The 24,273-nt window shown below is 40.5% G+C and overlaps 1 protein-coding gene across 1 annotated transcript in view; it reads right to left on the bottom strand.

Annotated features, from left to right (window-relative positions):
• Positions 1-13,049: 13,049 nt before the first annotated feature.
• MOXD1 (monooxygenase DBH like 1) overlaps positions 13,050-24,273 on the bottom strand; it is a 34,098-nt gene continuing 22,874 nt past the window's right edge. The window contains exons 7-12 of the mRNA XM_083435012.1: positions 21,805-21,971; positions 20,380-20,571; positions 17,869-17,928; positions 16,656-16,798; positions 15,275-15,443; positions 13,050-13,499 (exon numbers count right to left, since the gene is read on the bottom strand). Coding sequence (XP_083291138.1) covers positions 13,335-13,499; positions 15,275-15,443; positions 16,656-16,798; positions 17,869-17,928; positions 20,380-20,571; positions 21,805-21,971 — 896 coding nt within the window. The 3' untranslated portion in view covers positions 13,050-13,334. The remainder of the gene's footprint in view (positions 13,500-15,274; positions 15,444-16,655; positions 16,799-17,868; positions 17,929-20,379; positions 20,572-21,804; positions 21,972-24,273) is intronic.

Genomic DNA, 24,273 nt, shown 5'->3' with positions numbered 1-24,273 from the left:
CTGACATTCAGAAGACATCTTAAGGCAGCCTTGTTCAGGGAAGTTTTTAATGTATGATATTTTAGTGTTTTTTTGGTTTCTATGGAAGCCGTCCAGAGTGGCTGGGGAAACCCAGCCAGATGGGCGGGGTACAAATAAATTATTATTATTATTATTATTATTATTATTATTATTACAGCAGGACTCTCGTCTCTTGATGAAGCCTAAAGCTGGTCAGCATTGAATCGGGTGATGTTCTGACAACACTTCAGCAGTGAAATTGAAAAACTCTACTGGTGGAGTTTCTGTCCACATCAGACAAAATGTTGTTGTGATTTATGTCAGTAGTTATTTTTTGTCCCTCACTTAAAGAATAACTGCAGCTTAAGAGGCCAAACTTATCATTATTGCTATTGATTATGTCTCTTGCTTTTTACATGAAAGTGTCACCAAACAGGGAGCACCATAAATTACTGCATCTCATTAGCCCAGGGCTGGCTCTGTTGTGTAGCAGGTGGTACCACAATGGTGGGATAGAATAAGGTAAGAATTCATGCCTCAGTATATATTATTTCTTTTGGAGATTTCTTAAGCTGCTCAAAATTCCCATCAAACAGTGCACAAAAAAGTTAAAACACAGCTAAATTGCACAAACCAATTTAAAAACAATATAAATGATCATTAAAACACAAGTATAATCAATGCAATTTTTTTATGTTGGAAACTAAACTATAGGCAGCAAGCTTTTTTAAAAAAAAAAAAGTTGGACTCAGTGCAGGTGGAGGGAGAGGGGGCACAATTTGTGCTCTGTTTGAGGTAGCACAACAACTTGGGCTGACACTGCATACTTCTGAAAAGAAAACTGCCTGAGACACTGAGGGTCGATTCACAGAACATGACAGTCTTATGAGAGCACATAAAGTACTGCTGATGCTGTCATGGCCTGGCCATAATAACATGGCAGCACTGCTTATGGGCACATGGCATTTTTAGAGACCCTTTTAAATTTTGTTCAGTTGAACTGTCCTAGGAAACGCTGGATTTTGAAGACAACCATTATTCTTTGCATCAATTTTGACAAGTCGTTAAAAGGTGGGAGGGAGGGAATCCTTGCTGGCAGCTTTTGTGGCCAGTGACTGTGGCTGCACAGCCAAGCATCCACACACGTCTGACAGTGCTGATATTAAAAACTGTACACTGTTTAACAGAATGGGAGGGAAAGGCCTCTATGTTTTGGGATAGTGCCATTGCTCTGCTGCTTGAACGTATGCCTGTCATAAGGCGAGATTATCTGAATATTCGGTCTACTGTGATCTGCGTAAGTTGTTTTAGCAGTCATGTACCAACCGCAAATACTTGCCTTTCTCCTTCCTGTGTCACTGAGCTTTCTCCCTTTACCCAAGACACCCTGGCAGGCTTCCACAGACAGCTGTCTCGCTCACCTTGACTCGGTCCTATTTATTAACTCCATCTGGATAAACACAGCTGATTAGAAGTAGCCTGGCTACCTTAACTCAGCAGTTTTCCCTCCCTCTTTAGAACCTCTGGGTCAAAGTAGCAAGCTGTCTTGATTGTCACAGATGCCTCAATAGGGTTGTGTATAAATAACTGGTGTCTCTGAGCCTGTGCAGCAGGAATGGAAGCTTCCAAAACAACATCTTTGTGCATGTTAGCAGCGCAAAGGAAATAACATCACTGGTACAAATTAAATAGCAGGGCTGAGGCTTAGTAAGTACACAAGATGTAGCTTCTTTTCTACAATCACATGGTATATAATTTCTGCGAAACAAATAAATAAATAATAGCTGCTGCGGAAAGGTCAGATATGGGATACCCTGCTGATTGCTTATGTGTGACATACAGTGTTAAAGAAAGTCAGAGAGCCTATTAACCACAGTTCCAGTCAGGTCAAAGAGGGGAAATTTCTACATACCCCAAATGTCTCTGCCCTAGAACAGCTGGCCATAGAACCCATAAAAGGGCAGGCCACCCTGGACTTCAGTGGCACCTAAGGCCTGGTGCAAGATGCAAGTGTGGCTGAACCAACTGGTAACAGTGATCATGGTGCTATCAAATCCAACATCTATGTAAGTGAACAATTAGACTGCAGAAGACAACACATTAGACTTCAGAAGAGGGCATTTCTGAATGAAGCCAAATTTTGGAAGATTTACGTTTAAAAAAAAGTATTCCATATGCCTCTGAGTACCAGTTGCTGGAGATCATGAGTGAGGATAGCACTGTTGAACTCTTAACTTTCTCAGGGACTTCCCATGGAGATCTGATTGGCCACTGTGACAACAGAATGCTGAACAAGAACGATTTCCAGGTCAATTTTGTGTTTTTTCCTGTGACATACCTGACCATTCCAATTGTTCACGTGGAAGTGAATAATCCCTTCCCATTATGCTGTATTATGGGTTTGGAAGTGAGTCTGAATGAATGGCAGATCAGTTGAGGTACCTGCAAAAGCTTCAGGCTAGTGCAGTGATTGGGCCCAATGCTTGTCAGGGCAGGCTGTGAGACTGGTCAGGCAGATTCCAGGTCAGGTCAGGCTCACCCTTCACTCGGAACACCTGCTTCAGGCTTTCTGCTGAACTCCAGTTTTGGGGGTGCCACTGGTGAGCCTTCTGTTTGGCAGGCAGAAGGGGGGGGGTTGCCAGCAGCAACTGAGTGGCAGCCTGTCAGTGACACAGCTGGCAAGATGCCAACTGAGCTGACTGAAGCAACAGAGGGAAGCCCCAATCCAACCCACCACCACCCAGCATAAGGAGGAAGATTCAATTACAGCCTAAGGCTTTAGTGAAGAGATAATTCTCTAATTGCAGGGTGGTCTTCTCTGTCTGAACATGGCACACAAAAGTTATTGTTAAGAGATTGTTGTGTGTCATACACAGTGATCGTGAGGAGACATTAGAAAGGATGGCATCTTTTAGGATGCTGTATACTAATTGACACATTTAATTTAAGAATGCTCCCTTTCCTCTTTCAGTATCGCATTATCAATATGAAGAAAATATGTGTTAGATTATTTATTTATTTTTTTAAAAAAAGTGGCCTCAGAATCAACCATTCAGTATGAAGATTGCAAAGAATTGCAGGGATGGATTTCTCTTTTTTCAGCAGACGACCAATGCCACTAGGGGACATTCTGAGGCTATTCTGTGTCTTTTAGGGGTTTTTCCCAGGCTTATAACTGCAACAGCAAAGTTGTTGCTCATCCTGGCTCAGAAAACAGCTTAGCAAATGGCAATAAAGGCATTTCTTATAACAAAGTGCTCCACCATCCTTTTCCATATTACCCACTCTTTTCTGTAAGGAAAACTTTATTTTAAAAAATTGAATGTCTCAAAAAATAATAATCCCAGAAATAGCAGATCTTCAAGTTTTAAAGCAATATGAAATGCTTTTAATGTACAGTTCAGCAAGCTCAAAAAATAATAATCACAGTTTCAGCCCTACAGCTTTTGCATGGAATGGTTTTTAGATTTAATCTCTAATGTGAGGACGCTGCTGGCTCTAGATACCTCCTGCCTTCTGCCATCCATACACTTGGCTGGCCTTGCCCCCCTCCCCACTGTCGGCTGAATGTTTGGTGAGAATGAGAAAGTGCCAAATCTAATTCATATACTTCCTTTCTCCTTCCATGAATTCCAAGGTGCCATAATGTGTGTCTCACTCATCTAAAAGCAGCTGGTGGCCTCAGGGGCCTTCGGACCATAACCCCTTGTGTGTAGGACCTTGTGTGCATAAGGATTCTTCTCCTGCTTACTAAATGAACAAGTGTGGGGGGGTGAAAATGAGGCATGCATCAACACTGGAGGTTGACAGAACTGATCCTACTTCCCAGTACTGGGCAGAGCTTGTCTGAGGTCCAAGGCAGGAGTCTTTTCAGAATAAATTTATAAACGCAAGTAGCATAAGTCCTGTGGGCCCCTGGTGGGAGTCCCCAGCCAGTTTTGCCCTCCAAGGCCCGGGGCAAGTGTACCCAGCTGCCCTCCCCACCTTCGCATGGTCCTTCTACTTCCCCCTCTCCACATGTGAAAGTTGTTCACAATAATGTCATGCACATTTTGGTGTATGAATCATATGCCCAACTAAGCCTTCCATGGAAAAACAACATCAATGTGAATAGAGCTGTGATAGATACTTCTGACACATCACATCATCCTGAGTATTTTGGTATGACATCTTTTGGTTCCAACTTATTGAAGTTAAACCATGTATCAGCTACACTGATTATTATCCACGAAGCAGCTTTACCTTGAAGACCATATCCCCCCCCCCCCCCCCCCCGGCCCCACAAAATTTACAAACTGGAATATTTCGCCAATACAACTGATTGCGTTGCTTAGTTTACAGAAGCCCCACTCACTAAGGTAGAGCAAACTGCTCATTGCTCTCATCACTTTGCTTTTTAGATATCTTTGTTGTTGTTGTTTAGTCGTGAACGACTCTTCGTGACCCCATGGACCAGAGCACACCAGGCACTCCTGTCTTCCACTGTCTCCCGCAGTTTGGTGAAATTGAGATATCTATTCTCTCCTGTTACCATAAGGTGGCAGCATCCACTCACAAAACGGAACTGCTGTGCCAAGTAATTTGTGAGCAAGTCTCCATCGTCTTTCTGGCAGGTTTTCCTTTGTGGGAATTTTGCTTTGATTTATATCCACCCTTGGAAATGTTTGTATGGGTTGAGGAGTGGGATAGTTCTGCAAAACAGAAGCCCAGAGGAGCCTTTGTCATTCTTTAGCTAAGGATCTTCAAAGGGAAGACTCCAGCACGAAACTGCTGAATTTAGAAGCAGTTGTGATAAAAGGAGCAAGTAAATTGGCTGAGGTATTGCCAGCTATGTTACACTTTAGATATCACTGGAGGCAAGCCAGCTTTTCATCCAAATAACCCCCAAGTAAGGTATTAAACAAATTTGTATCCTATCGCAGATCCCCCTAGATAAGTTTCTCTTCAATTCATTTACCCCCAATTACAGTACTTTCCCAACAGATCCTGCTCCAAATCAATTAAAATATGCTTTACTTATCCTCCCAAATAATCCACAGCCATAGAAAATTTATTTTTGCAGTCAGTGTCCTGCCTAGTATCAATATTGCACTCTAATTCAATGCTCACCAATTTTATTACCCACCCAGAAACACTTAGAGAAAGATGCTCCATGGGGCCATTCCTAGCTGTAAATTGGTATGAAAGGCGTTCCATGATGGCAGAAAATTGTATGGCAGCCTGCATGTTGAGGGGCAGGGTAGATGGTTCAGGTTAATAGCTAGTGCTGCATTTGTCTAGGCAAATGGAAAACAAAGAAAGGCTTTTGGAACAATGTGGGGAATGCATATGATAAGGTAAATTGTGGTGTTGGGTGAGCTGATATTCACAAATATATGCATACATTCATAAGGAAGAGCTTGAGATGAAGATAGGAGATTTAAAACTTAGAGTTCTACTGGCCTGTGAGACTGTTAGCTCCTTATCTTTTCCAGGAATTCATGTGGTAGGTCCAAAGCCTGACTGGAAGGTGAAATATAATCTTCCATGAATTCCTCTAATCTTCTTTTAAAGCCACCCAAGTTGGTGGCCGTCAAAACAGCTTGTGGGAGCCAATTCCCTAGTTTGACTATGCTGTATTAAAAGGTCCTGAATATTCCACCATTCAGCTTTTTTGAAGAGGGAGAAAAACTTTTGTCTGTCCACTTTCTCTGCACTGTGCATAATTTTATACTTCTCCATCATATCTCCTGTTACTTACATTTTCTCTTAGTTAAAAAGCCCCAAATGCTGTAAGTGTTCCTCCAGCCCTTGATCATTTCACTTGCTCTTTTCTGAGCCTTTTCCAGTAAAGGGTAAAATATTAAGGCATAACGCAGATGGAGGAATAGTTTACAGCACACCTTGGGCTACAATGGAAGTTTGAATCTAATGTAAAAAAGGGAGGGTGTTAACAGTTACAACTTACATACATTTAGGCACTGAGACTATCCACAGTACGTCAGTGAAAGTAAAATATCATATATACCAGAGGTTTTCAACCTTTTTGAGTCCATGGCTCCCTTGACCAATTACATTCTTTCTGCATCACCCCTGTGGGATTCAGGAGCAACTACAGCTACTGCCCCCTGCTGCCCCAAGGAGAGGTGCCTCCCAGAGGCATCATTGGTCTGTGGAGCTTATACCTAGGGCTGCTGCAACAAACAGCTGTGCAAGCCTTTGGGAGGGAGAGATGTGAGAAGGCATCAGAGGAGGGAGGAAAGGAAAGAGGGACAGAGGCCAGTGTTGCTCTCAGCACCCTGGTCCATCATTCAAGGCACCCCAGGGTGCCACGACACACTGGTTGAAAACCACTGATAGATAGATTGAATCTATCATCTATCTATCATCTATCTATCTTCTTCATCATGATCATCTATCATCTATCTATCATGTGTGTATCAATTCTTATTTCTAGTAGACTATTCAGTTACATGCCTCTTCAGTTAGTGGATTGTATCAAAAAATTCCACACAAAAGACACCACTGTCATTCCTCTCAGCTCTGCACAGATGTCACATTGCCAGAAACAAGCTGTATCATAAACCTTTCCTTTTCTGGAATTCAATACTGTACCATACAGTAATATGGAATACCATTGTGACATTTGTAGCTTGTCAGCAGACCATGTTTTCCATAAACACTCATATAAATTACATAATTTTCACAGACTAAGCTATTTCCTGTTTCTGAAGAAAAAACTTTTCTTCAGAACCATTTCACTTCTTCCCACTAACCCCTCAGGAAGAATTCATTGCAACACGTTATTGATAGCTCCAATGTCTCCAGAACCACCAAATGATCATTATCAGGAAATGGAACTTAGAGATGTGATGGATTGTTTCTCTTTTTTCAACCCACTAAGCCAATTAACAGATTTGCCTTTCTATTCAGAGGCAGCCACAATGGTAGTTCTGGTTTCGTCAGCCTAAGTGCAGCAGAGACAGATTATGTCACGCTGCTTCACAAAAATATCTCCGGCAGACTGTTTGTGACAGAAATAAGTGTGCTGTTTCAGACAAAGGCTGCTTGTTCTGCTCGCTCACCCGATGCTCCGTAGCACTTTAAGTCTGTGAGAGCTGCTGCTACAGACATCCATCAAGGTCAAATGGCAAACTGGCAAATTGACCAAAATAAATGAGGCATGTATATGTAAGATGGAGGGCTTGTATTCACAAGAAAAAGGGCAGGGGGAGCATTAATGTACACTGCAGCTGGGAAAGTGGTTCTTGAAGAGTTTTAAATAATATCCTGCAATAGTGCAGTTCTCATGCTTCACAACAGTTGTACTCCCTGAAAAGCTTTGTTTTGTTTTGTTTTGTTTTGTTTTGTTTAAGAGCATTAAGTGTTGAGAGGCCTCTTAATGATACCACACTAATTGCACAAAATGCTGTTGCCAAATAAGTGAATAAACCAGAGGACTAGAAGTGCTGCATCACTGGGTCGCCACAAGTTGCCCTGTTATGCAATTGTGATCTGAAGACCTCTTCATGTGCTTGTTGCCTCTTGGTGCTGTCCTTCTGGGGCCAGTCAGAGTGAGCAAGAAGCAATGCTAAGCTCCGAGGGGCTCTGGTGGTCAGCCATGGAGATCCCTGCTGAGGTGGGCTTTAGGAAATGCTCAGTGATACCAACCCCTATTGCCAGCCCTGCAGTGTGGAAAGGTGATGTAGATGTTTGCCTGCTTGTCCTTTGCCTCTGAACCCCTTTTCCCAACCTGTTCCCTGAACTATATTTCTAAGGTAAAGACAGGTCAGAAACCCTGGATACAGTAAGAGTATGTTCTCTCTCTCTCTTTCTCTCTCTCTCTCTCATTCTCTCTGTTTTTCCATAGAAAACAGCACATGGAGGATTAAGCACCCCTCTCCTACTGCTTCCCCTTTTCCATGAGTGATTTGAAACAAGAAAAATAGCTGCCAAGCTAATGCTACACACAGCTGTATTGTAAGATGTAGTTTGGCTGGGAGGCTCAGTGGTATTAGCACTGCATAACACGAGGTGGGGGGTGTCACACAACAGGTCTTGTTTTCCCATCCCTGCCAAGAAGAACGTCACTCATGGAATAGATTCCTGGTGTCATAAGGTAAGGTAAAAGGTAAAGGACCTCTGGACAGTTAAGTCCAGTAGTCAAAGGCGACTATGGGGTACGGTGCTCATCTCGCTTCAGGCCAAGGGAAAGGGCGTTTGCCCACAGAAAGCTTTCCTAGTCATGTGGCCAGCATGTCTAAACTGCTTCTGGCACAACAGAACACCATGACAGAAGCCAGAGCATATGGAAACCCCATTTACCTTCCCACCACAGCGGTACCTGTTTATCTACTTGCACTGGTATGCTTTCAAACTGCTAGGTTGGCAGGAGCTGGGACAGAGCAAAGGGAGCTCACTCCGTCGTGGGGATTCAAACCACCAACCTTCTGATCGGCAAGTCCAAGAGGCTCAGTGGTTTAGACCACAGCACCGCCTGCTCCTTGGTGTCATACTGCTCTCAAAAAACACCTTAGAATGCCCCCCCCCAATGCCAAATCCTGAATGACAGGTGGTGATTTTCTACAGTCTTGGTATACTGAAATTTTCTTCCTGGAACTGGAGTAATTTATATACGGAAACAATGTGGAATCACAAGATTCCCTTAGCAAGAGATTATTCAAAGCCTAGTGACATTAGAAACAGGGGGAAGGGGAGCATAAATGCAGCCAAAAGAAACACTGTTGAAAGCAAAACTGATCATTTTCATGAGTCAATAAATGTTTCTATATCTGTAGATCTGGTGGCTCTAATGGCTGGTTACTATAATAACCACTGGGAAATAATAGAACAACATAATAGCAAGTTAAATAGCAACGGATTGAATAAACATTTCCATTATGACAAAGCTGCTTCTGAGTTAACTGTCTGTGAACTGTGTTTATATTAACAGTTGCAGCAAAAGAAAGTGGTAGAGAGTTACCAGTACTTTCAACTAAACTAGCAACATCAGTTATATCCATGCACTTTCAGACATTGCTGTAAATTTAAATAGAGGGAGGGCCAACAAATGTGATTCTGTTCCTCGTGCTAACTTGCACATAAGAGAAATACAAAGAAAATACAAAATACTAATCTAAAATGATGAAACTGCATTCAGTCTGTAAAACCAACAGAAAGAAAGACTATCCGGCATTACTTCCCTGAAAATGCCTGGTTGCTAAACAAACCTTCAGAGCATGTGGCACCTGTATGCCTCTGCCTTCCCTGATTCTGTCCCTGGCGACTCAGCCAAAGGTAACTTCCTGGTCCAGAATAATAGCTATACGCATATTCTTTGGACTCATGTTATTTGTGACTTGATTTTGTATCTGACGTTACACCATTAGCCAGCTGAACTGTTACATCCATTTTTAAGGGTGGGAGAATATTAAAAATATCTAAAGTGATTTCTTTCCTATCATGTGCTCTGCTACTGCATATAATCACACAATCAAAATCCCACAATCACTGCAGTGTCAGGCTCATGAGAAGTAGCTTTAGAACACAAATGTTAAGAAATTCCAATTTAAAAGCACAAATGGCATTTGACCTAATTCTTGCCAATGTTAACGCTGCCCTCGGGATTATGTATAGCATAAATAAATACAGACAGGAATCTGATAAAGCTTTTGAATCCTGACAAAATGTAAGTAGTGCGGAGTAATACAAAGAGGAAATTAATCTCAAGGGTTATTGTCAAAGGCTTAAATTCAACTAAACTTGGACAAAATGATCTTGAAGAGTCTTTTCTTCTTCATTATATGTAACATTACAAGATGGGTGAAAGGCCTGAGCTTTGAAATTTCAAATGAATAATTGTAATGATTTGTAGAAATATGTGCCAAACCTGGTAAGTATAAGTCTGAAAGAAAACTTGTACAAGCTGCTTTTGCATTGGTGCTTAACTCCTCAAAGGGATAATCATACAGTATTTGTAATAGCTCTAACAAACACAGTTGGAGATGTAAATCATTTGGTCTGTCCTGCCCAGAATATATGGTCCTTTTGGCTTATGGCAATTCATGAAATTGAATAATTCACAGAATATGCTCTTCCTAGGAATCCTTTGGTTTACCCAGTTTTATTATGTTTATGATATGGTTCACATAGAAGCCTGCGAGACGGTTATTCACTTACTGAGAAGTGTGTGGGTGGTAATAAGTCCCAACTGGAAAAAGCCTAACCCTCCTATATTGGACGATTGGTTATTGAAACCACGGGACATAGTTCAGATATGTAAATTGTTAAATGTGGTTAGAATGTGAGAGGAAAAAGCATAACAATCCATTTATTGAGAAGTGGAGTCTGTTTATTTACTAAATACTAATAACTAAATAACTAATAGCTAAATACAGGATAATATTAATCCATATACTGTTAGGAACATTATAAAATTTAGCTGAAATTGCAAATAATAATTGAAAAGGATATTTTATTTCATTTTTATTATGGACTGAAGGATCAATATCTTTCTTTATTAAACCAAATGTATCTTTCGGAAACTTGTACGTAACAAGTTAACATTGCAGGTCAAATGCCTGTCAGAATATAAATATCTTGGCCAATCAGCAAGGAGACTGGGGAATTTAAAAAAAACCTCCCAGGTAAGGAGTTCTACTATATAAACATGATGAAGACCCTTTTCTTCATCCCAACAAGCATCTAATGTTGTATTATCACAATGTTGTATTATCACATCACAGCCATACCTTGAGATATCTCCCCACAAGTAGGAAAAGCAACCATGAACCTAAAGAAAGAAAAGAATGAATTATTTTAAGTTAACATCTGTTGAGACTCTGATGATATTTAAGGAGGACATGCTGAAAGGCTCTAAAAAAACAGACAATATCAGCCCCATATCATGACTGTATTCATCAGATATCTCAGCCTCTCTCCCAAGACCGATTTGTTTGTTTCTGTGGCAGCATACTAGCTGCCCCTAGCATGGGCCAGGGATAAACAAGTTTTAAGGCAATTGAAGGTGGCATTCCCCGTCCCATGATGCAAGGTTACATCTTTGCATTTCTTTTGCATTAATGTTTCCTCTGATCAAAACCCTTGTGCCAGTTTTGTTTTCTGGATTGAGAAAAGTGAGGAATGCAAGTGCACACTAAGGTTAACTGTAAAATACAGTTGTACCTTGGAAGTCAAACGGAATCTGTTCCAGAAGTCCGTTCGACTTCCAAAACGTTTGGAAACCCAAATGCGGCTTCCGATTGGCTGCAGGAAGCTCCGTCAGATGTCCGGCTTCCCAAAATAACCAGAACAGTCACTTCTGGGTTTGCAGCGTTCAGGAGCCGAAACGTTTGGGAACTAAGCTGTTCGAAAACCAAGGTATGACTGTACACAACTCTTATCTGCTTCATATCTGTGCTTGAATTAAGTGGGACAGAGCTTTGGGAGGAATTCAACATAACCGTAAGAAGATTGCTCTGTCACTGAAAGCATTTCTGTTTGTCTGATGGAAGGATCTCCTCTCTCTCCTCTGCTGTGCACTGCTCTGGGGCTGCTACCGTGGCCTAACAGTTACTCCAATATGCGTGTGACATTAACATTCAGATGAGGTCTCTAGTGCCTGATCCTGTGTGCTGTTTCTGTTCAATGCCGGTGTGTGTGTGGAGAAACAAAAGTCCATCTATGTTAATCATACACAAACATGTTCCATTATGCTCTTTTCCCATAGCCACTGTTTCTGAACTGTACTTACCAATGTTTATTACTCATAGCTATTGTAAAGGGATGTAGATTTAGTATGCCGAAACTGTACATGCCAATAAACAACTGAACAAGCAATTGACAGACGTTATACTTTACTGCCTGTTTTTGTACAAATGTACAAGGTCAAAGGATGTTAGGCGACGAGTTCTTACCTGTTTGTTCTCACTGTTGCATTTAGGTCCAACATATTCCATTTCCACCTGAGTTTCGATTTTTGGCAATCTGTATCCAGATTTCCAGCTCTTTCCCTCCATTGCTGGGAATTTAGTATTTACACATTTGCTTCCATGTTGTTTTGTTAGAAATGTCCTTTTGCGCATGTTTGCATATATTGCTGAATCAGAGTTCTATTTCTTTGCCAGGTGTGATCTTAAAAAAGCCTGATGCCGTCAAAGCATAAACGATCCAGTGCTGCTTGCTATCAACGTTAGGAGTTTTATCTTCTAAATGCCTTTTGCCTGAATGGCTTTCCATTATCTCAGAACCAAAACAGAATGGTTGGTAACAACAAAGTTGCATTTGTTCATATTCTGATAGGTTGACTGCTCATGAAAAAGGAATAGGGCTTTGTTATATTTATTCCAAACCAAGTCAACAAAGGCCTTCTGCCATAAACACACATTTACCAAGCAATGAAAAGCCATATTTGGTAAAACACACCTACTTGTACCTACTTTGTAACCATTTGCATAGCTGTTCAGAAAGCGTAGAAGCTTTTTCTCATATGCTAGCAGTGAAAAGTAAACAGGAAATCAAAGGTAAGGTATCTAAACTGTAAATTTCTCCAAAACTATTGGAAAAGTGAAGTGAGAACATTTGTTTGAATGGCTGCAATCTGCTAAGCATGTTTACTGGGAAGTACATTTACCTCAGATCAATGGGATTCCTTCCAAGTAAACATTTATAAAAGTTGTATAAAATAGCATTTCCATTTATGGCCAAATGATGCGGCTGAAGCAAATAGTATTTATCATGTCAAGTAAGCTGGCAATTTTTAATGCATAAAGTCACACATTATGACAGTACACTTGAATGGCAGACCAGAATATCAGGGTAAATTGCTAATCTGAGTGAAGGTTTTTCCCCACACACAGACACAGGACATATGGATAATAACCAGCCAACAGACTTCTGTGATTCTGCTTCATTCATGTTTGTGATTTACAACACTTTTATGGCTTTTGTTGAAGGAGTAAAAAAGTTTGCAGAACTAATATGGCACTGGCAAGATCCAGCTCTACAGCAAATCACCTTTTTAGCTTACATTTATCAAGAGTAGAGGTGAAATAATTCAACAAACTTCATGATTATTAAGGTTACATAGATAAAGTTTAGTTTATTACAATGGTATCCAAATACAGAGCAGCTTTTTTCATGGTGTGATGTGCCAGGATGAATAAAATGAAACAATACCAATCAATTTAGATTGCAAAAAAGAAATATCCCCCCCCCCCTTTTCAAATGAGGTGAACACTATTTTGAAATGAATTTAGTTTATTAATATGTAAAAAAATAAATCTACAAGAGCAACAGTGCAAACATTTCAGGACTTGCATGGCACAAAAAAATGAAAGTGAGTACAATCAGAGTTATTATACAAAAGGCCCACTCTTTCTTGCAGCAGTGGTTGACGTGTACAGAACAATCAATAGAGTTAAAAACAGATTGCAGTTTAAGCAGGAAGTTGAACTACAGACAATTGGTTCTGTCCTGTATGGTCTTTCTATTTGAGGTGGTGAAGTTATCATTCCTTGTATCTGAAATTTAAAATGAAATAAAATTATAAGCTGCATATACTACTGGGCTCTATAAAGAATTTAGCTGACATCTGTGCCTTATCTATATTATTTATGTATTATAGTTTAAGTCAGGGTGCAGATCCAAACTTCAGCTGTTTTTGGAGTACTGTTCCCATCATCCCTAACCACTGGTCCTGCTAGGGATGATGGGCATTGTAGTCCAAAAACAGCTGGAGGGCCGAGTTTGGGAAATCCTGATCTAAGTAAGCACCAGTACCAACAACAGAGAATACTCTGGCAATTTATTATTATTATTAAGCATTTACACTTATTTACACAGATTTATTCATCCCAACTAAACCCGATGGCCGTAATCAACAGCTAGTTACTTTCTTAATGCCCTTAATATCTATTATCTAAATTCTTGCTACCTTCTAGCTGCTGGGAGTACTAGGTGTCTTGATAAGACTTTGCATTATCCCTCTTTTATGGAATTTGTGGTTACTAAAGTACTTTGCAAATCCCCAAGACCATTCATACACCGAATCAGTATATTCAGTCAAGATATAAGTGAGCCCTTTTAAAGCACCTTTTGCTTCAGTCTTCACACCATCTGACAGGAAAGCAAGCAAGTCTTTCATTAATGATACTTTCCTGTTTTGTCTGAACTGGGAAATGATAGTAAACGGCTTTCAAACAAATCAGGATATTAATCAGACTTCAACCACAGCTTCCTATCCTGTCTTGTTCTAATGCCATTAACCAGTTGGAAGGAAATGGGAAAGAATAAGTTAATGGAAGACTTCCTGGTTTGTTCACTCACTCATGCAAAGAGAGGAGTGATGGAGCTGGGTGCAAACTCAAATGGCTCATTCATATATTGCCTTATTAATCTCAGATATGATTGTCCAATATGTTCCACAGAAAACTGAACTAGATGGTTTGATCAGGCAAGTCAATTCTTACATTGTTAAAGGATGCATTTTGACTACTGAGTTACAACCCCTCCTTCATGATGATTTGTGGTGTGATTTAGCATGGTGGCACCTGACCTTTGGAACTCCCTCCCACTGCATATCAGACAGGTGCCTTTATCCTGGTTGGTATCTGTTCTGGACATGAATAGATTTTTTATAGAGCAGGGATGTCCAACAGGTTGTTCGGGATGGACTGGTCGATCCCTGGGATGTTTGGATAGATAGCAGTAGACTGCTGGCTCCTTCATCCGTCCCTGCCCCCTCGCTGAAGCAGAAGTCCTTTGCGAGAAGTTTTCACTGCGAGGCTGAGTGGCTCAGTAGCAAACTCTTGGTGAGCACCTTTTTTTTAGCTATTTGACCTAAGCCCCTAAATTAACAAATATTACCTCCCTAAAAAGGCTCAATAACATTGACCTGAACCCCTAAAAAAAGGGAGGATCTTCTCTAAAAAAAGTTCAACAAATTTGACCTGAATCCCCCCCCCCCCAAATAGGAGGATTTTCCCTAAAAAAAATATCTCAAGAACTTTGACCTGAACCCGAAGGAAAAGGGGTAGATCACTGCCAGGTTTTAATCGTGTGAGTAGATCGCCGTCTCTTGGAAGTTGGACATCCCTGATATAGAGAACTGTTATATTTACATTTTATTGTAAATCCTCATGATAAATGATTCATAAATGAAATAAATAATAATTAAAATATCTGATGCAATCCAATCACCCTTTCCAACTTACAACCACGACACATTAATAAAATATACAGATTCGCAGTAGTTCAAGCAGTTTTTGGGTTGTGTTTTTTTAAGGATTGCACTTACTGTCCACTCTGCATTGTCAGTCTTGGTACATCTTACATTCACTGGTAACCTAAGAACAAAGTCATTGTAGGAAAGGCCCTGTTCTTTGGACCATTTAAACTTGTTCATTGCATCCATGAAAGACAGGTTTTTGTATTGTTTTGGACTCTTGATAATGAATGGCCAAGTCCTGGATTAAAAGCAAAATGAAACAAAACCCACCATTACTACAATAATAGTACCAAATATTTAGAATGCTGCCTCTCTGAAAGAAAAATATATTTTTATCTGCTGTGGTATTACTGTATTAATACCAGCAACAACAGAATGACTAATGCATCCATTCCTGTCAATGTTTATAATGAAAAGTTCCAATGAGCCAACTTTTATGCAGGAAATGCATCCCTTAACCAGGAAGCCTGCACATGAGTCCCTGTCCAACCTATGGAAGAGGGAACCCTATAGATCAGAGGTTTTCAACCTTTTTGAGTCCATGGCTCCCTTGACCCACTACATTCTTTCTGCATCACCCCTGTGGGGCTCAGGAGCCCAGTTATATCACCCCTTACCTACAGAACTAGCAGCCTCTCACTCTTTTCTGAACACCCTCCCTTGTAGAATGTTCCTTCAACTTTCTCTCCTCTCCCCTCTACTTGGGAGTCCTCTGGGCAGTCGCTGTTGCCACTCCTGGTCTCTGAGCTGTCCCCCTGCCCCACAGGGGCCTGGGAAGAGGATGTCCTCAGCCTTAGTGGCCGAATGGAGACTGGCCAAAGGTGAATGTGAGGCTACCCCCTAACCTTGGGAGGCAGCAGGCACTGCTGGGCCTGCATGGTGGAAAAGCTACCTTTCAGTACTGGGCACTCAGCTCCCAGGCAGGGCTTGCACACAGCAAGCACAAGAAAAGCTAGTGCACCACCTGTCTGCCCGGCCTCCCACTTGTCTGTCCATTCCCAACAGCAAGGGCTGGTGGTCTAGCTGGCTGGGCTCCCTTGCCTGCTTGCATGCTTACTCCGAGGCCGCCTCAGCTCCTGCCAACCAGCATCTCTGGCCAGCCTCAGAGGCACCAGGGCTGATGCAACAAACAGCTGCACAAGCCTTTGGGAGGCAGAGACATGAGAGAACACCAGAAGAGGGAGCGAAGGAAAGAGGGACAGAGGCCACTGTTGCTCGCGGCAACCCTGGCTATCCTTCAAGGCACCTCAAGGTGCCATGTCATACTGGTTGAAAACCACTGCTCTAGAGCATGTGAAGCATGGTGCATCTTGCCCACACCTCCAAATTTTAATACACTGATTATGTTAAGTATTGCATATCTTAAGGACTGCCTTCTCTCCAATGAGTGATATATCAAATGCGATATATAGTTTTGCACCACCTCAGCCTGTGAAACCACCTTGCTTACCTCACTGGTCTGTAGATTTCTTTAACTCCAATAAACTGAAGTTGTTCCATTATGTCTGGGATACTTGCACATCGGGTAAGATTTATTCTTGGATAATACAGAAGGTAGGATAGGCACATTTCATTTCTGGTGCTAAGACCACCCTAAAAATGTGAACAAATCAACAATACACACTTTTTTCCAGGATTTTTTCAGATCACTTGATACCTTTGTTGAGGCTTTATGAAGAATGTTTCCTAAACATTATCAATAATCATAAGAAAATGCAGATCATGTCCAAAGCAAGAGCAACAAATAAAACTATAAACTGTATCAATGGTATCCAAGCCATTGTTAATTTGCTTGCTGACTGCAAAACTTTTATTCTTTTCTTACTGCAGCTGAAGTAAAACACTAGATGGATTATTCATAACAGGTGCTGCCAGACAACTGCAAAAGGTTTAAAAAAATAAAGAAAATCATTCTTCTAGAAGCCTTCCTGCTGTGTCGTTTTTTTCTGAACTAGGACTGTGTGTGCAAATTTCAGAAAGGTAGTGTTGACAGACAATTCAGTCCTAGAATCTAAGCTTCTCTGCTTGTTCCCAATCCTGACTACTACTGCCCTCTGGTGTTACCTCTATATATCCATCATGGTTGCTGCTGCTGCCACTATGTACATAAAACACTAAAAGGATGGCAAGAAAAAGGAGTAGCAGTTAAGGATATAGGACACAGGGCAGTGGCAAAGCCCACTGCCCAAATAACCTTGTTCTCTGTACCGTCAAAGTACAAGTTGGATTTTGTGGCCCCAAACCCACAAGTAAATAACAGAGCCTTATTTACAAGCTAACCAAAAAGTATGCTAAAGGGAGGTTAATATCTTATTTGCTGTGTAACTGCCATTAAAAATGACCCACGCAGGTGAGTCTTATGTCCAAAATATGTAAAGAATCACCAATGGCAATGAGGTCATTGTAATATGTAAAGCATCGTTCTTGAATATTAGATTGGGTCTATTATGGTACACTAAAATTATAGGCAGCAAAGAGGGCCAGATGCAATTTCCTTGGCATCAGAAGTAAATCTGCTTTATAAGTTTAATAGATCATCTACAGCAAAGCTCTAGCAGCCTTGCAGCTATCTGCCAAGAGTACCTAAATGCCCCAAAACAACATTTCCTGCAACATTTTTATGTGAAGACATTTTCATTCTGCCATGTCATAAAGTTTCTTACCCAAGTCATATGTGATCGATTTAGGGTACTGTAATGACATTCGGTGACCAGATTATCTCCCTGAAACACAACATTTAAGGCAAACACTGTTACAAATGATAATGTTTAAGACATTTTTTTGGTGACTGTTTTAAAATATCTTAACAGTTTTGAGAATTTGAGTTTTAATATTTTGTTTTTTAAAAATGTAGAGGGTAGGCTGAAATTTTACTTTGTGCCACGTGGCATTTATATTTATCAGTAAAAGTGTATGTAACAATTAATTTGTTAAAAGGAACTGTAAAATACATTGTAACACAGATTCCAGTTTTCACTGTTTCTTAGAACCAAAATCTACAAGCAACACAATCACAAAAATCACACCTTTTTCTGGATTTGTGGTCAAATAGCAGCAATGCATTTCACTGCCGAATTACAGCATGCTCTCTTATAGCATAGTTTCTTTTCTTCATTACCAAAACAGAAGCAGCAAAGACCATAGAAAGAAAGGTTTTGTTGCTACGAATATGTGGGATTTGGTTAGGAAGATAGTAGACCCATAGAGCCATCCCAGCCAATGAGAAGCAGAGTGGAGTGGCAAATCTCTCTCACTGGACCATGGGCAGAAAGGAATTATTTAAGCCAGGAGGAAGCAACACTTTTAGTTTGTAACTTCACCAGCAGGTTCATGTAAAACTCTAGAAAGTAGTTGCCCCTAATGAAGACAGAAAAGGCAAAATACTCTGCCCTGCTAAATTTAATTGTTCAGGGCCACTTTAGTCGGCCAGAAAAGCAAGACCTGTGATACTATTTTCAGAAAGGACATTCATAGGTAAGAATAAAATATTTTTTCCTCTGATCAAGGGCAGGTCATTGCATGCACCTTGCTTACAAGCAATGTAGAAAAGTGGCATCTTTGGAAAAGCCAAGTTCAACTCTTCCCTGCACACCCACACTATCTATCCTGAGAGATAGTGACTGACCCAGTGTCAGCCAGCAAGCTTCAGGTATACTTCCTTGGGTTTTGGTCCCATGGGTCCCAACATAACTTACTTCTGTGTAAACATGGAAAGGATTGGCCTGCTCAGCTGCACACTTTCTTGGGAGTAACAGTCAAAAAACTCAATGGAAGTTATATCTAAATATACATGCAAGGGATTGTGTTGGTAACGCAGCAGGCTGCGCCTTGGAACCAGTAAGTCTGCGACGTTCCTGCAATCTGACTGGGGGCAAATGAGGCACAACTGGGTTAGGGATAGGGATGAGGTGCGCCTCTCATACGGATGTATTCTGTTCTCAGTGGCATCCAATGAATGATAGGCCCCTCTTATACATTACTGTGGAAGCACACCATGGCCTGAGAAAGATAGAAACTGGGACATCAAATGCATATGTTAAGTGGGCCTGTGAGGCATATGTGGCTGAGAGCTCATTCGAATGTATTTGCGTACAGCCAGTCCAGTCACCACCACACAAAGGATTAAACATTTTGTAGGTCACTGCAGATACTTCTAAATATTCATTTGCAATAGTGTGGGAAAAGCTTAATACTGCAAGGAGTGGTAGTAGCAGAACAAAACAGCTGCCCAAAGCAGGCAGATAACTTTTGGAGGATTATAAAGTGGCCAGCACATGCCCAGTGGTCATGTTTATGAATCTTAATACTGTTATTATTGGGGACAATAATGACAACACATCTCAATCAATGACACTAGGGTCATCTATATGCCACTGCATGCATCTCTCTCTCTCTTGATATCTCTTTTGTTATTTAGTAGTCTATTTGGGAGCTTAGAAGCAAGTTGACTATTTGAAGTAATATTTGATCTCCCCACAATAATAAAGTTGCTACAGGCAGGAAATTTTCCATGTTTGCAAATGCATAACAGTATTTGTCATGACTAGCCATCCTCAGAGCCCTGAGGTCTATCAGACAGGCTGCAACTGACAAATGCTGACAGATTTATATGGTGAGGAGCCTTTCAGTCTCAAGTTTCTGCAACTAATATTTAACTCTTATGGCAACCCAAAGTTCTTATCAGTAACAAAAACAGCAACAGCCCAAAGGAAAAGCTTATCTTAAACAGAACATCAGTTTAGAATGAAAGGCTGTGAACAGAGAATTAGGAATTGAAAAAAAACAAGAGCTTGAAAATGATTCATGCAAGTAAACATTAGGTTCATTGGAATATGATGTAATAACTTTTACTGATAAGCCACAGCACAAGACGTGCAAATGTATGTAATTGTAGCCTAATTACCCTTCTTTAACAAGACATGCTGATTTGGGGTGGGGCCATGACTGGGGAGAGAAGTGAGGAGGAGGGGGGCTTAACCTGTCATTTCTCTACTCCAAATGGAAGCTTCTCTTTCCCTTCCCCCATCCCTGCATGGAACAAAATGTGTGTTTTGCAATGGCAAACATGAACTTTTGGTCCATGCTGTTGAGGGGGGGAAATGGGGGACAGCTCAGCTTGGAGAAATGGCAAAATGGCAAAAGTATTATTAAATGAAAGAAGCATTGATTCCTACTGGCAAGATGGTCCTTTCTTCTTTCAGATACTGAAACTCCTGGAAGTTGAAGTCAAACTCATCATCATAGGCCAGAAGTTCCTGCTCATCACCCTTGCGGAAATGACGCATCCTTATACCTCTACCAGCAAGGTGTGCATGGAGGAGCACTGCAAACACATTAATTCCACTTGGCCTCTCAGCATCCAGGGCCTGAAAAGGACCAGTGAAATTTATCAGATTACCACAGAGGGTGAGAGGACATTCAGTATTAGAAGAGCATATAGACTGCATTGTAATATGCTTACAAAGGCCATTATCCCCTCCCTCACCACACACACACACACACACACACACACACACACACACAGACACTGTAGACAGAATGTTAAAATAATTCCTGCACACATAAGAATTTATTCCTCTTCAAAATAATAGTTTTAAGGCATAGACAGGCTTACAAAAGGGAAACAGAAAGAATCCTTTAAAAAAAACCTAACAGCAAAAACCATGGAAGCATGTGTAGATTTATAGAGCAGTAATTCAAGTTGTCAACTTAGTCACTGTCCTATGATGGCTGACCAGCAGAACAGACTTTTGAGCTGCTTTTGCTTTCCTTAAAACACTCAGACGTTTGCAAGGTGGGGAGGGGGAGTTTTGGGAGCTAGAAAATTAAGCAAGCTCAGTCTTTAATCACCTCAACTATTCCTGCTTTGTAAGTTCTCACATCCAATCTCCGTAACAGCCCTTCCAGACCAGTCTATTCCCTCCCTCCATGAGTTTCCAAACACAGTATTATTCAGTATTTTAAATAGCATTGTTCATTCACTGTTTTGCATATGTGCCATTTATTCAAAGTGGAACTCTCTTCCCCAAGAAAACAGCAAAGCACTGTCAATATTTTGAACAAAATATATTTGCCCAGCTGCCAGAAAACTGGTAACAAAGCACTACAGAATGAAAGTCAGAGTTATTAACTGTAGGTCAGTTTTAAAGCACATTCTGTAAAGATCAGCAGGAAAAGAAAAATAAAGATCAAGTATTTCTTTCACTATTTCCTGTTCTATTTTCATTTGATTTCATTTAACAACTTGCATGCTGCTGTCAGGGATCCAAAGGAATGGTATATGTGCCCGAGAGTTAACTTGGATTCAGGAGTTTGACTTTTTGCTTCCTCGTTACTGTTGAAGAGACAGGTTAATTTTAATTACAGTGCAAAGGGTTTTTCAGCAGAGAAAAATGAAGTTAAAAGGCTGAACTACACGTGCAGTTCTGTCTCATGTGCACACAAACCATCTTTTGATCCGGGACCTACTGTACTGCAAATGTCTGTATAGTAATGACTGTATCAGTACCCACTAGTTCCTTCAGAAGAAAGCAATTCAAATGTGCTATTTTCAGATAATGCAAAGAATCACAATGAATTGAGCAAGGCAGGAGACATACTTCCTCTAGGCATTCCAAAGTGCAGTGACCCTCTGATGTGAATTCTGGCATGCCCGGTGGGATGTTGTGGAAGAGGCTGACCCACAGACCTGCTTCAATAACTCCAGCATCGTAGCTCCTTAAATCTGGGGTATAAAATAACCTCAGCCCAGAGTTATCTATCATTCCTGAGAACAAAAGAGCAATTGTCAGAAGCAGCCGTAAATCAACATAAAGTATCCTATCGGGTTTTTTTAAAGTCGCTTTGGGACCCACTTGTCAAGTTTATGCAAGAAAGTAACACAAGGGAGAACTTGTGCTTAAGACCGGTCAAAACTGGGAGAGCTGTAAATAAGGTATTGCCACAAGAAAGTGGTTAATTAGAGCAGGCTGACTTCTGTACTTTTCTGACCTGTGCAAAAAAAAATGTACGCATCTGTGTTCCTTGTAAGGCCTTTCCAAATAGCCACCCTAGCACAATAAACACATAGTTATCACTCTGTTGTTGCGGGGTATCATCTAAGTGTCTCTCTACACCACCTGCACCAAGGAAGCACATCTGAACTGACAAGCACTTAAGATGCAGTATTCATCAAGAGGGTGGAGGAATGGATCCTTCTGTAATGATCTGGAGTGCTGTCAGGGATATTTATTTGATAGTATTTGGTAAGACTGATCATGAGCAACTCTTTTCTGTCCCATGTTCTCTCCATTTTGTGATGTTTTTTAAATTTTATTTATTCCTTCTTATATATAATAATAATAATTTTTAATAATAATTTATTATTTGTACCCCGCCCATCTGGCTGGGTTTCCCCAGCCACTCTGGGCAGCTTCCATAGAAACAAAACATACAGTATATATATATATATAAAACATATATATAACAGCACATATAACAGCGGTGGACAAAGGTAAGTCAGGATCTTGGGGTGATTTCTGGCAGATCAGCAAAACTTTCTGAATCCCAATTGTTTAACAATAGCAACACTAACATACTTAAAAAAAAAAAAAAAAAAAGATAGCTTGCCAAAACAAATATTTTCTTTCCTGAGTGGAGGAATCAGGACTTGATTGGTACGTAAAAGGATTGTAAGAACAGTTCTGGTCCTAAAAAGAAATTATTTGGCTGAACATGTTTAATTTAATGATAATAATGTGCCAGTTAAGGCATCCTGGTCCTAAATTCTAAGCGTACAGAAGTTTGCCTGTGCCATCATTTTGATCTGAGTCTAGTTGGGGAATCTTAAAATTATGCTTAAATACACGTAGATCCATCATGAGTGAAGTTTACCTTTTCCCTGATACACAGGACCGTAAGTGAGGGGTTTTGTTTTCTGTTAAGCTATTGTTTAATTTGCTGTACTCAGTAAAATTTAGGACTAGAACTCAGGTCCCACTTCTTTCAATATTAACAGTCTTTGATGAACTATATCTATAAAAGGGGGGGGGGCTGTCCAATACAATTGTGATTTTAAAGGAATAACAAAATTAACAAATCAGCAATGCTAGGAGACAGAAGCAATCATTTTGTCTATGGTGAACTGATTTCAACAAATCTCTGCAGTGTTTTTCCACTTTCGTAATATGACAGGACAGACAGTAAAGTGTAGTTGGCTATCAGCATCACTGCATGTCTTATCACAGTTTGTCTTATGAAATATCTTATCTTTTCTGGTCCAGACAGCCCTTTCTCATTAATATGAATCTTTTAAAATCTAAGACTTTAAAGTTTTTAAGTGGCTAATTGTTGTTTGGATTTTTCTTGTCTTTTAACATGCTACGAGCTGTTTTGAGTGGAACTAATCTCTCACAGCCACTGTGCAAGAGAGTCAGCCAGACAGCCAGTCTCGGAGTAAATCCCAAGTCCCTCCCTCCTCAGTCAAGTAGCTCCTCGTAGTATCAAGATAGTATCTGCAAGGTCCTTGTTACCCTAGACAGGCGGGTCAAGTTGGAAGTGTGGAAAACCCAGTTGCACAACACATCCAGACAGGTGAGGAAGCATTTGTTTTGGAAAGGAAAACTACTCAGCACATGCTCAGAGGCAGTCAGCCTATGTCCTAGAATTTCTGTAAATCAACATTTACAAAAACTGATGGAACTTGAAAAGCTTCCAAACTTGGCTATAAGTCACCTAGAGGCTGCCTTGTTTGGGTGACTGATGCAATAAATAAACAATTGTATTATTTCCCCCCCCCCCAATATGTTGATAATTAAAACAGTACAGCTTCAAAATTTCATTCAAATGTTGATCTGTAAAAAGTCAAAACAACTTTGATGCCATGCAAAAATATTACCACCCATCACATCTTTAAGAGATTCAGAACTAAAAGATGTGCATGTTTCCCCAATTTTTTGTGAAAAGGTTTATCCTTTTGAAATTCAGATTAAGTTGTGCAGTGCAAAAATTTGTTACCCTAGCTAGTTTAAATACCGTCAAGTGTCCTATGTGTAGATACCTTCAGGCTTGAACTTATCAACATCTGTGCA

Source organism: Podarcis tiliguerta (assembly GCF_965153285.1).
Source record: "Podarcis tiliguerta genome assembly, chromosome: 3".
NCBI classification, from domain to species: Eukaryota; Metazoa; Chordata; class Lepidosauria; order Squamata; family Lacertidae; genus Podarcis; species Podarcis tiliguerta.
This window is presented reverse-complemented; position numbering and strand designations above follow the sequence as displayed.